General features: G+C 44.6%; 1 protein-coding gene across 1 annotated transcript in view; it reads left to right on the top strand.

Moving 5' to 3' along the window:
* ATG2B (autophagy related 2B) overlaps window positions 1–14278 on the top strand; it is a gene marked incomplete in the record, with an annotated part of 199484 nt that overhangs the window by 148504 nt on the left and 36702 nt on the right. The window contains 4 exon segments of the mRNA XM_077466778.1: window positions 495–636; window positions 2467–2669; window positions 5139–5368; window positions 10716–10824. Of these exon segments, the coding sequence (XP_077322904.1) occupies window positions 495–636; window positions 2467–2669; window positions 5139–5368; window positions 10716–10824 (684 nt within the window).

Raw genomic sequence — 14278 nt, forward strand, 5'->3', positions numbered from 1 at the left:
AAAAAATTAATAATTCTACTACATGGTTTTGGTAAATCTGAAGACCAAAATCAGCAGAAAATCTGATAGTGTGTATGGGGCTTTAGAGCTGGTGGGGGACAGATGCAGCATCAAACCGATGCTGCATCCACCTAGGAACGTATGAATCTTAAAAGGGTTTTTTTTTTTTTTTTTTTTTTTTTTAAGTATTCACATATAAACTAAACATTACTTACTGACATTTAAATTTGGGAATGTTTAAAAATATTGCAAATTTGTATTAAAATTGTTACGTACAGCAGAAGCAATGAGGCTTATTGGATTAATGAATTCAATAATAACTGAAATCATTGCTTGAGTGAAGTGATGTGAACATCTGGGCAATAAAATAAATAGAAAAATCAAAATATATTGAGAGCATTTTAATTTTCCCTACCCACAACTGCTTTAAAACTAGTGTCTCAGGCTTAAAACTGTAATGTATTTCTTTTTAAAATGCAGTTCTTGTGTTACAGAATGACCCCTGTGCAGCACCCAACTCTCGGGGCCCTCTGCTGGCCGAGGCAGAGCAGCAAATGTTGCGAGATTTAATGATCGATGCCATGGAGGATATGGACATCAGTCAAGTTTCTGCAGCAGTAAAACCCCAGCTAAATGGTACATGCATGTACAAAGAGTACATTTTTATATATATATATATATATATATATATATATATATATATATAAAATATATATTATGCACATTTTTGTTTGCAGTGCATCTATAGTCACTGAACAAAACAATAAGGATGTGGTTAGAAATTAGTAAAACTACAATTCACATCCTGCCTCTGGGAGTCATTTCTTTGTCTGTCAGTATTTTAATGCTTCATCTGACTTATTCCACAATAGCACAACAGCTGGAGTGCTGAGGTTGCCCTAGCTCTGATCTAGGTAGACTGTAATTCCTGCCTCCTCCCGGTACAAAGCCCCAACACACAGTTAAACACAACAGCTTCTACTGGCCATTGTGATTCTGGCATTGGGCTGTAAAATGGCAGGGGAGGGTCTTAATACTGACTTGGATATAAGGGTGGCACAGGGCGGCACAGTGGTGTAGTGGGTAGCACTCTCGCCTGGCAGTAAGAAGGGTCGCTGGTTCGAATCCCAACCATGACGCTACCTGCCTGGAGTTTGCATGTTCTCCCTGTGCCTGCGTGGGTTTCCTCCAGGTACTCCGGTTTCCTCCCACACTCCAAAGACATGCAGGTAGGTTAATTGGCTTCTGTCCAAAATTGTCCCTAGTATATGAATGGGGACCTTGGGTTGTGGGCTCCTTGAGGGCAGTGACCGATGTGAGTGTGCGATGTATAGGGATAGGGACAATTGTGGACACTCACTCATGTTGAACTGGATGGACTGGTGTCTTTATTCAACCTTACTAACTATGTAACTATGTTCCACCTGGTCTTTCCTAAGAATTTAGGAAGTTCTTTAACCCCTTCACGATGGCGCTATAGTCATATGATGGCGATGCTACAGCATGGCCGCACTTTGCCAGGAAGCCCTCATATGACGTCCTGCTTGCTCCGCCTCTGGCGCACATCGGCAGTGATCGGGGTAAACAGCCAATCACAGAGGAACTTTACCATGCGATCAGCTGTGTCCAATCACATTACGGATGTAAATCGGATGTGTCCGTTATCTGCAATCCTCCCCTCACGCTGAAAACCGGCAAATCCACACAGGGGACATCTGCACTTACAATCCGGGCACTGATTATCACTGTCCAGATGATTAGTGCAGCTCCAACAATGCCCACCAGTGCTGCTAATCTGTGCCCACCAGTGCTGCCTGTCAGTGCAGCCTCATCGGTGCCCTCCTCATCAGTGCCCATCAGTGAAGGGGAAAAATTACTTTTCTCTGAAGTTCATTGACGGGCTCATCTCCTTTACTTCTTGACCTTCTTGACCTTAGGGTTATCACGCCACTTCAGGAGAGGATAACCCTAAGGTCAAGAATTAAAGAAGCTGTGTCCGTCAATGAACTTCAGAGAAAAGGATTTTCTCAGTCTTTTTTTCGCTTGTTTAACAAAAAATTGAAAACCCAGTGGTGATGAAATACCACCAAAAAAAGTTCCATCTGTCTAAAAAAAATAAAAAATAATAAAAAATAAAAAAATAAAAAAATTAACATTTGGGTACAGTGTTGCATGGCCACGCAGTTGTCATTCAAAGTGCAACATCACTGAAAGCCGAAAATTGGCCTGGGCAGTAAGGGGGCGAGAGTGCCCAGTAGGTAAGTGGTTAATGCACAGGGTAAAGTGTTTGTTACAGTACAGGAAAAAGTGCAATAACCAATGGCAGCCTGTCGGCATTAATACTGACTACAATAAATACAAATCTGATATTATGAGTTATTGCACTTCCGACTTAGTCATTACACGTGGCACTGTTCTAGTACTAATTCAAATTTACACACGCCTGTTTTTGTAATGTTTGTTTAGGGATTTCAGATGGCAAATTTGAATCTCAGGACCCTCCTTGCTCCGATCTATTCCTTTTTCCTGATGAAAGCGGTACTGTGTCTGAAGAGTCCAGCCCAACATTCATGATGGCTGCTCCCCATCTTATGAGTGACGCCATTCTAGACGGTCCCCTTGAGAGTGACGATTTCTGTATTTTGTATGCTCCAAAAACACCTGCTTCGGTAAGCTTCCTTACTGTCCACATTACCACAAGAAATTCTACATCTTGTATAAAAATGCTTTATGTGTATTGGTGGCCAGGTATACCAAAAAAGGTCCTCTGTATTGGTGATCAATGAAAGTGATCAAAGCCCCCCCCCCCAGCGTTGGCATCAGCAGGAGTAGGAAAATCCTTCCTGGCTTTGGTGTCAGCAGAAGGATTAAAAGCCCTCCCTCAGCTTTGGTGTCACTGGGAGTAATAAAAGTCCACCCTCCCAACATTGGTCTTCAGTGATCACCTACCTCTGTACAAGCTTGATACCTGTTTTGTTATGTGTCTATTGAGGTTTATATTAAAAAGAAAGAAAGCAAATATTCCCAAAAAAATGCTGCACATACAAACATGATAACGACTCCAAACACACCTCCAAGATGACCACTGCCTTGCTAAAGAAGCTGAGGGTAAAGATGATGGACTGGCCAACCATGTCTCCAGACCTAAACCCTATTGAGCATCTGTGGGACATCCTCAAATGGAAGGTGGAGGAGCGCAAGGTCTCCAACATCCACCAGCTTCGTGATGTCATCATGGAGGAGGGGAAGAGGACTCCAGTGGCAACCCGTGAAGCTCTGGTCAACTCCATGCCCAAGAGGGTTAAGGCAGTGCTGGAAAATAATGGTGGCCACACAAAATATTGACACTTTGCGCCCAATTTGGACATTTTCACTTAGGGGTGTACTCGTTTTTGTTGCCAGCGGTTTAGACATTAAAGTAGCGTTCCACACAAAAATGGAACTTCCGCTTTTCGGAATCCTCCCCCCACCAGTGTCACATTTGGCACCTTTTAGGTGGGAGCAAATACCTGTCTAATACAGGTATTTTGCTCCCACTTCCGGTCATAGATACCCACGCCACCTGCGGGTATCTACACCACTTCCCGTCCCTGTCCCCCCCGCTGTCTTCTGGGAGACGCACAGGTCCCAGGAGACAGCAGGGACCAGTGGGAATGCACAGCGCGAGTTGCGCATGTGCAGTAGGGAACCAGGAAGTGAAGCCACAAGGCTTCACTTCCTGATTCCCTTACCGAAGATGGCGGCAGCAGCACCCAAAAGCCGAGGGACGGATCAGCTTTGGGTGCTGACGTTTGTGGGTGCCCTGGACAGGTAAGTGTCCATTTTTAAGAAGTCAGCAGCTGCAGTATTTGTAGCTGCTGACTTTTAAAAAAAATAAATGGCGGAACTCCCCTTTTTAAAGTGGTTGTAAACCCTTACAAACTACTTTGACCTACAGGTAAGCCTAGATTAAGGCCTACCTGTAGGTCCAATAAATATCTCCGAAACCTACACGGTTTAGTAGATACTTGCCAAAAGACAGGCACAGTTGTCTACGGTGCAGGTGCACTGAGCGCGCCGCTGTTAACAGCGATATGCCGCGAGTAGCGGCTCCCGTGCGCATGCGTGGGAGTAACGTCATCGTGGCTCCGTCAAATGACAGCGCCGGAGCAGAGAGACCCACCAAGAAGATGGAGGCTCCGTACACAAGGGGACAGCGGTGACATCGCTGGCTCCTGTGTCAGGTAAGTGACACATAATGGACTACTATGCGATGCGATGCATAGTAGTCCATTATGTGTGTTGCGTTATTTTGAGGGGGCGGCAAATTTACACTGTTATACAAGCTGTACACTCACTACTTTTACATTGTAGCAAAGTGTCATTTCTTCAGTGTTGTCACATAAAAAGATAGAAGAAAAGATTTACAAAAATGTGAGGGGTGTACTCACTTTTGTGAGATACTGTGTATTCTCAGCAGGGAAAGAAAGTCCTAAAGGTCCCACATCACAGCAAAACCCTGTGAAGATGCGTATGACAACCTTAGCCTGGGCTCCAACCAGGCTATGCCCCCTAATGTGTTATACTCCACCCCAGGAGCTTAATCAAGGGGTTCCCATCATTTTTATTTGAAATTGTTTTAGGCTGGGTTCACACTGCTGCGGTGTCAGAGATCTGATGTGATTTGCACCGCACTGCAGTGCAAGTCACATGCGATCTCTGCGCGATGCGATTTCAGCCATACAGATAGTATGGCTGAATTTGCATCGCATCCGGCCCAAACTCTCACAGGACCCTTTTTTTTTTGGTCCACAGCAGAATCGAATCACATTGGGTGTTCACACCATGCGATCCGTTTCCTGTCTGAGTTTGCAGATCGCACTGCGATATGCGAACTGATTTAGAGGTGTCATTAACTTTTCACTGACACTCCCAGCAGTTCGCATAGGGCAGTGTGAACTGCCGCCGGGAGGCATGCGATGCGGGAACCCGCAGTAGATTTGCAGCGTTCCCGCATCGCAGCAGTGTGAACCCAGCCTGATAGGCGGAGCTTTAGCAAACCAGTTGTCATCCAGTTACTTTAAATATTGCAGATCAAAACTATTCATATATGATCTTTTTACCTGTTCTTTTTTTTTTTTTGTCTGGTATTATTTAAGAATAAGGACGAGGAGCCAAGCGTGAGAAAGCTGGTTGAAGACTCCATCACAATTAAAGAGAATTACTTCAGTTTACCGGATGGGAGGGCAGACACCAATAAGGCATCGGTACATTTCCCAGTTCCTGTAGTTCGATATGTGGTTAAAGAGATCTCGCTGGTCTGGCACCTGTATGGGGGGAAAGATTTTGGAAGTTCTCATCCTTCTACTTCCCCAGCTAAGCATTATATGTGAGTATTTCATGTATAGTCCAGCCATTTATTTTTATTTTTTTTATTATTTAACCCACATTTTACATAAACCAAAGCAAATATTTGAAAAAGAAAAATGTATGCCCTACTTCACAAGTCTTAGGTCTTGGCTGTCGCTTGGCAACTCGAAGTTTCAGCTCCTTCCATAACTTTTCTATAGGATTAAGGTTTGGAGACTGGCTAGACAACTCCATGTCCTTAATGTGCTTCTTCTTGAGCCACTCCTTTTGTATCCTTGGTGGTATGTTTTGGGTCATTGTCATCCTTGAATACCCGAAAAAGGAGGTAGGGAGCCTGGTTCCCATATCAGACTACCCAAAGAGAGGATTGAGCTAACGGACTATTACGGTACATGTGAGGAATACGGACAACAAAGTAATATAGCACAGGTAAAATACAAAAAAGTTTATTTAAACAGTAAAATCAATTTACAGCGATTAAGTTGGTACACATGGTGACGTAATTCGACTAGTTTCGCTCCAAAATGAGCTTCTTCAAGAAATACATACGTCTGTGAAAAAAACATAATTGCAATACACCAATTGAGAATTCATTTAGAAACGTATAACAAGGTATAATGGGAAGGAGACAAAATATACACAAGAGGTGGCTCTTACAATCCTCATCTTTATCCTTGAAGACCCATCAACGATCCATCCTCAGTGTTCTGGCTGAAGGAAGAACGTTCTCTTCCAAGATTTTACAATACATGGCCATTGGCCCCTCAATACTGAAAAGTCGGCCTGTATCTTTTAGCAGAGAAACCGCCCCAAAGCATAATGGTTCCACCTCTGTGCTTGGCTGTAGGAATGGTCTTCCTAGGGTCATAGTCAGCATTTTTCTTCCCCCAAACATGGCGAGTCGGGTTGATGCCAAAGAGCTACATTTTGGTCTCATCTGACCACAGAACTTTCTCCCAGTTCTTCGCTGAATTATTTAGATCAGGGGTGCCCAACCTTTTGAAAAGCGAGGGCCACTTAAGTGAATTGGTAACTAGTCGCGGGCCACAATGAGCGTAGCGGGAGGATGACAGGTCCGTGTGCACAGACACAGCCCGCTCTACTCTATGGGCCCTCTGATCCAATCCGATTCGCCCATATGGAAGGGGCAGATCCCTTTCTGTTTTTTTTTTTTTAGGTAGGTGGGTGTAAACAGACAAAGTCCATTTACATCTGCTGCTCCATAGAGGTGAATAGTAAGTCCAATTGGGTCGGACCAATCATGTGAAAGGGGCCTAAGGCTGCTTTCACACTGATGCGCTGCGATTTGCCCAAAGCTCAGGTGCAGCTCAGTGAACCTGTGGATTTTCTGCGGTTAGCTGCACTTTGCCATAAACTTCTATTATATTCTGCAGGTGTGGCTCACTTTCTGAAGGCGCAACAAACCTGCAGGTAATAACAGAAGTCTATGGCTCAATGCAGGTAACCCGCAGCTGCACTGCACCTGCGGATCAGTTTGAAAGCAGCCCAGTAACCACTGCAAAACAGATATATCCATATATACTGTGAATTTAGTAGTAAACTTAAGCCGCGTACACACGGGCGGACTGTATGGCCTACTTAGTCCGTCGAAACACATTTCAGCGGACAGTCCGCTCGTGTGTGGGCTTCAGCGGACTTTTTCAGCGTGCAGTCTGGCGTACTAAGTATTTCCGATTTTTCGAAATAATGTCCGTCATACTTTGGTTTCAGCGGACAATCTGCTCGTCAGTAGGCTAGTTCGACGGACTAAGAATGGCGCATGCTCAGAAAGGATTTACACGGAGAAAGGTTGCATTGCTGTGTATTGGACTTCCTATTTCTAGTCCCGTCGTACGTGCTGTACACGTCATCGCGCAAGCTTTCGACGGACTGTTTGTGCATCCGTGTGTGGTCAAGTCCGTTCATTCGAAAGTAGGACGGACTGTCCGTCGGATTGTATGACGGACTAAGTAGGCCATACAATCCGCCCGTGTGTACGCGGCTTTACCTTTAATAACTGTCTTCCATTCTGGTATCCCTGGCTGCTGCTGTCCCAGGCGGAGTGCATTTTGTGACAGGAGCGGACACCATACAGGAAGCATTGGCTTATGTGGCTCTTCTCCGCAGCCACTTGCTTCCACTACCAGTGGCAACCCGTGATCTGGACTTGCCAACCTGCCATCTTAGAGCAGGAGGTCGAGGGCCACATCAGAGGGCTCCGCGGGCCACTGGTTGGGCACCCCTGATTTAGATGTTCATTGGCAAACTTCAGATGGGCCTATGTATGTGCCTTCTTGACCTTGCGGGTGCTGCAGATTTTTCATCCCCTGCGGTGTATTGTGTTACCAGTGGTTTGTTTGGTGACTATGGTCCCAACTGCCTTGAGATCATTCACAAGCTCCTCCCGTGTAGTTCTGGGCTGATCCCTCACTTTTCTTATCATTCTTACCCCATGAAGCAACATCTTGCATAGAGTTCCAGGCCAAGGGCGATGGATGATTATTTTGTATTTCTTCCATTTGCGAATAATCGCTCCAACAGTTGTCTCCTTCTCATCAAGCTTCTTGCTGGTGGTCTTTTACTCCAGCGTTCATCAACCCTGTCCTCAGGGCCCACTAACAGGCCAGGCTTGCAAGATAACTGAAATACATCACAGGTAATATAATTTGCTGCTCAGTGATTGCGGTATTCTAGTCTGCATCTCCCCAAGGTAATACCTAAGACCTGGCCTGTTAGTGGGCCCTGAGGACAAGGTTGATGACCACTGTTTTTGACCATTCCAGCCTTTTGCAGGTCTACAAACCTTGTTCCTGACATCCTATGACAGCTCTTTGGTCTTGCCCATGATGGTGAGGTTTGAATGGAAGAAATATTCTTTGGACAGGAGTCTTTTATACACATAACGAGTTGTCATTAGGAGAACCTTCTTAAATTGACAGGACTAATCTGTGTACCACATGAGCACCTACTGTAGCCAGGCTGTGGAAGTATTTTTTGCTGGTTGGTAGGGGATTAAATACTTTTTACTCTCTGAACTGCAACTCAACTGATAACATTTGTATCTGTATGTGTTTCTTCTGGATTTTTGGTTGATATTCTGTCTCTATCGTTTAAAATGCACCCATGATAAAAAAAAAAAATTATAGACCCTTCATTTCTTTGTAAGTGCCAAACTTATAAAATCTGCAGGGGATCAAATCATTTTCCCTACTGTGTATGTGTGTATATATATATATATATATATATATATATATATATATATATATTTATATTTATATTTATATTAGAGCTGCACGATTCTGGCTAAAATGAGAATCGCAATCTTTTTGCTTAGAAGATAGTTCACGATTCTCGCGCAGTAACATCATCTTTCACATTAACACAAAAAACACTTTACTGTTTTATTTTTTTTATTTATTCATTAAATTGTATTTTTTCCCAAACGATTGCGTTTGAAAGACCGCTGGGCAAATACAGTGTGACATAAAAATATTGCAGCAATTGCCATTTTTATTCCCTAGGGTCTCTGCTAAAATATATATAATATTTTGGGGTACCAAGTAATTTTCTAGCAAAAAATATTGATTTTTAACTTAAGAAACAAGTCTTGGAAAAAGATTTAGACTTTAAGTGGTTAAACTTCCTGCATTTACACATTGTTTAAAAACTTGGCAGACTGCCTGGATTTTTTTTCTGTACACACAGAAGTTTATCCCTTTGATCTAAGAAGGAAGCCTTAGTTACAATGTTTCATTTTAAAAACTTGGCAGACTGCCCAGATGTTTTCTTTTGACAGCTGAGTGAGCAGGTAAGTCTCTCCACTTGTTATATGAAAGAATTGGCAAACTCTGCAATATAGATGGTCAGAGGGGTTGTATCGAGATCACGATTTTTTAACGATTAATTGTGCAGCTCTAATATATATACCGTATATACTCGAGTATAAGCCGAGATTTTCAGCCTCTTTTTTGAGGCTGAAAGTGCCCCCCTCGGCTTATACTCGAGTCATCGCTGTCTGCCCGCTCGATCAGCGTGTCGAGCAGACAGACAGCGGCCATTCTATTCAAAAGCCGCGCCTCCGGCTCCGCCTTCGCCTGTGATAGGCGGAACACTGAATTTCCCAGCAGCCTGTGTTCCGCCTATCACGGACATCGTATCATCCTCGTACTACGGACGAGGATGATACGACGTCTGTGATAGGCGGAACACAGGCTGCTGGGAAATTCAGTGTTCCGCCTATCACAGGCGAAGGCGGCGGCGCAGCTTTTGAATTTTACAATGGCCGCCGACGAAGAGGGCACGGGACGGAGGCAAGGCAAGGCACGGCACGGGACGGGACGGGACGGGGGCAAGGCAAGGCACGACACGGGACGGATGCAAGGCAAGGCACGGCACGGGACGGAGGCAAGGAGGCAAGGCACGGGACGGAGGCTCGGGACAAAGGTAGGCTGGACACACACACACACACACACACACACACACACACGGATGGATGGAGACACACACAGGGATGGATGGATGGATGGATGGAGACACACACACACAGGGATGGATGGATGGATGGATGGAGACACACACACACAGGGATGGATGGATGGATGGATGGAGACACACACACACAGGGATGGATGGATGGATGGACACACACACACACAGGGATGGATGGACGGACACACAGGGATGGACGGACACACAGGGATGGACGGACACACAGGGATGGACGGACACACACACAGGGATGGACAGGCATGTCTCACCCTCGGCTTATACACGAGTCAATAAGTTTGCCAGTTTTTTTGGGGGTAAATTGGGGGCCTCGGCTTATATTCGGGTCGGCCTATACTCGAGTATATACGGTATATATATATATATATATAATATTATATAATTTGTCTCCCTGTTGAAAATATTCTTTCACTTCCTACCTGCTAAAATCCTTATCCGCATTCAGCGCAGTAAACAAAAATAAATCACTGCTTAATTATCCACTCTATCCGAAACCAAAGGAAATGTTTTTGGCTTGATTTACACTTTAGAGCAGAGAAGACTACTCCATTCTGCTTTAGGGATTTGATGTCTGCAAGCTCCCATGCTTGTGCTGACATCTTCTCTTGAGCATCTGCAGCCATCTTGATTGGCTGGCCAAGGATGGCATAACTTATGTGCATGTGCTTGGCAGTTCAGTCACCCCTATACATGGGCAACTCAGCATACACACAAAAGAAGAATGCGAGCAGGAAGTTATGAGACCTTTATTGCAGAAAATACCTAGTATGCCAAGAAAAACCGTTTATATTAAAATAGATCCAAGGTCTAAGATTTAAGGTAAATTAGAATGATCCTCAAAATTCTGTGCCTTCTTCAAGGAGTCCTCACAGCTCCCCTTCAAGTACACCCACCAGACGATCCAACAGTTTAATCAGAGGGGGCCGCGGAAGAAACCAGGACTTCTTAATGGAGATCCAGCTAACCAAGGTAAGGTTTTCATTTGAAGACTTGGTGTCATCCACTTGGTATGATAAAGTGACTTTTCTTTCTACATGTATTATGTAGATCTTGTAGTTTAACCACTTGGCGCCCATACTACGTCTATTGACATCATGGGTTTTGTGGCGGTATATCTGAATGATGCCCGAGGCCACAGACATCATTCAGATATCGGCATTTTCAGCCGGCGATTCCCTACACCATAAGAACGATCATAGCGGCTGTTCCGCCGCTTGATCGTTCTTACGGGCGGCGGGAGGGACGCTCCCCCTCCCGCCGCCCTCCGGTGCTTGTACCGACTCGCCTCTTCCATCGGTGAGTCGGTCACAGGATCCGCCGGCCCCCGGAAGTTACCATAGAGATTTCCGTCTGCGCCGTTTTGGCTGGGAGGCCAGGATCGTGTTTTTTATTTTTTTTATTTTTTATATTAGGCTTCCCAGCCTAGAGGTGAGATATGGGGTCTTGTTGACCCCCCATATCTCACTGTAAATAGGTCCGATCGTGCCATATTCCTTTTACAAGGGATGTTTACATTCCTTGTAATAGGAATAAAAGTAATCAATTTATTATTATTTTTTTAAGTGTCAAACTAAAAAAATAAAAATAAAATGAACAATAAAAAAAATAAAATAATTTAAAGCGCCCCTGTCCCCGTGAGCTCGTATGCAGAAGCGAACGCATACGTAAGTTCCGCCCACATATGAAAACGGTGTGCAAACCACACATGTGAGGTATCGCCACGAACGTTGGAGCGAGAGCAATAATTCTAGCTCTCCTCTGTAACCCAAAACAAGTAACCAGTAAAAACATTTAAAGCGTCGCCTATGGTGATTTTTAATTACCACGTTTGGCGCCATTCCACGAGCGCATGCAATTTTGAAGCGTGACATGTTGGGTATCTATTTACTCGGCGTATCTTCTTCTTTCACATTATGCAAAAAAATTCGGCTAACTTTACTGTTTTTTTTTTGTTTGTTTTTTTAAAGCATGAAACTGTTTAGAAAAATTGCTGCGCAAATACCGTGCGAGATAAAAAGTTGCAACGACCGCCATTGTATTCTCTAGGGTCTTTGCTAAAAAAATATATATAATGTTTGGGGTTTTATGTCATTTTCTAGCAAAAAAATTATGAATTTTACATATAGGAGAGAAATGTCAGAATTGGCCTGGATGCGAAGTGGTTAACTAAATATATGGTGAAGAGCATTACTATTCAATGATTACATTTATGCATATTTAGATAAACCTAGATAACTGTGGCCTGTACTGTTGATGGATTCCACAAGCAGAAACTAGGTGGTAGCTGGAAGGATACAAGCGTAAGGACAGGGCTGGCTGGGGCTGAATCATCTTCCATAGCCGAGAGATCATAGCTCATTGCTTATTTAAAGAGAACCAATCACTAAAGGGTATTTGTAATGGTCTGTACTCACCACAAACCCTTGAAGTGTAGTTAAAACAGAAGAATCAGCACAAGGGACATTACTTATAGTTAGTATTGTGTGTCCGTTGTCTGTATTCTTCTGCTTTCTGTAGAAATCTTGCTGTGTCGCTCATGGTCTCCTTGCTGGATGGAGAGGAAGCTGTACCTGAGGATCTGCAATGCAAGGCTCCTCCTGCTTCTGCTTATATGCTCTGCCTTCTCTAACTCTTGTGCTGTTTGTTAAAGTGGAGTTCCACCAAAAAGTGGAACTTCCGCTCATTTGTCTCTTCTCCCCCTCCGGTGCCACAATTGGCACCTTTTGGGGGGGGAAGGGGGGATAGGATACCTGTCTTTGACAGGTATCCTGCTCCTACTTCCGGGAGTCTGGGCCATGCCCCGTGACATCACTGCAGGGCTCCCTCCTCCTCTCCCTGTTGCCGGGCCAGTAGGAGAGAGGAGCGGGGCCTCACACCTGCGCACTAGGGTTCTGGGCGTTAAGCCATAAGGCTACACTGCCGGGTGCCCTTACCCACAGTGGTGGCGGCAGCAGCACCCAACAGCTGATAGAAACATCTGCCTCAGTGCTGATATCGCTGGACTCCAGGACAGCTAAGTGTCCTATTGTTAAAATCTGGCAGCTGCAGTGTGTGTAGCTGCTGACTTTTATTTATTTTTTGGGCGGAATACCACTTTAAGTATTCCCCCACAAGGCATTCAATTAACAGTCTTCAGGGGAGCAGCTCTGAAATGAGGAAGCAAAGCCCTGCTCTTCTACCAAGATGGCAGCCTCCAGTCAGTTATGCATCGTGGAACTAGGCATGGTAAGTCAGTAATAGGGAAAAGATTAGCTGCAGGGAGATCACAGGAAATACTGATGACAATTCAGATGGCTACTTAAAGTGGAACTAAACCCGCCTATCGTTTTTTAGCCAAGGAAGCTGCCATCTTGTCCAATCTTGTCCTTGATCGTCAACTGCCACGATGCTGCACATATGATCAGCTATGACACCAGCCGTTTAATGATTTGACAGTTTGGTTGAGAGCACAATCAATGTGACATTCCCAGCTTTCCAGGATTTAAACTGTTTTCTGTAACTGTTCAATTTATGGGTTTAAAGTGGTTGTAAACCCTTACAACACACTTTGACCTACAGGAAAGCCTAGATTAAGGCTTACCTGTAGGTCCAAGAAATATCTCCTAAACCTATACGGTTTAGGAGATATTTGCCCGAAGACAGGCACCGCTGTCTACGGCGCATGTGCCATAGACAGCGGCACGCAGGCGCACTGAGTGCGCCGCTGTTAACGGCGATATGCGGCATCGTCAAAGACGAAGATGCCGCGCCTGTCCGCTCCCGTGCGCATGTGCGGGGGTGACGTCATCGCGGCTTTGCCGAATGACAGCGCCGGAGCTGCGAAACTCCACCGAGAAGATGGATGCGCCGAACTACAAGGGACAGCGGTGACTTTGCTGGCTCCTGTGTCAGGTAAGTGACACATAATGGACTACTATGCGATGCGATGCGATGCGATGCGATGCATAGTAGTCCATTATGCTTTACCTTTGCAGGGAATGAAAGAGGAAGTAAACTCATCAGGTTTTACTTCCTCTTTAAAGTATAACTATACTCGTAACAACTTGATAAAAATAATGTTCTGTTAGCAAGGAACATACATTCCACATTAATAATAATGCTCCCAAAATTAGTGTGTTGTAAATTGCCTCCAGCATTGTTCCTGTTTCTTCTTGCTGGAGACTGCCATTTTGCTGAAGCCCAGAGCCCCTGAGTAGCAGTAAATCTTTAGGCTGTCAGATCAGCCTCTACATTTTCAGCACAGTGCCAAAAATTAGAGAGCAAGAGCAGAGTGAGACAGTTTAATACTGAATTTTAAACAGTATAAGAATGTGTTTTTAATGTTTTACATACATGCAAAAGAGCCAACCTGAAGTGATCTAGCAAGACCTAATTTTCTGACTTGCGTTCCACTTTAACTCCCTCTCCCTCCCTCTCCCTCCCT

The sequence above is a fragment of the Lithobates pipiens genome, unplaced genomic scaffold (assembly GCF_037356315.1).
Source record: "Lithobates pipiens isolate NorthernLeopardFrog02 unplaced genomic scaffold, aLitPip1_a1.2 Scaffold_37, whole genome shotgun sequence".
NCBI classification, from domain to species: Eukaryota; Metazoa; Chordata; class Amphibia; order Anura; family Ranidae; genus Lithobates; species Lithobates pipiens.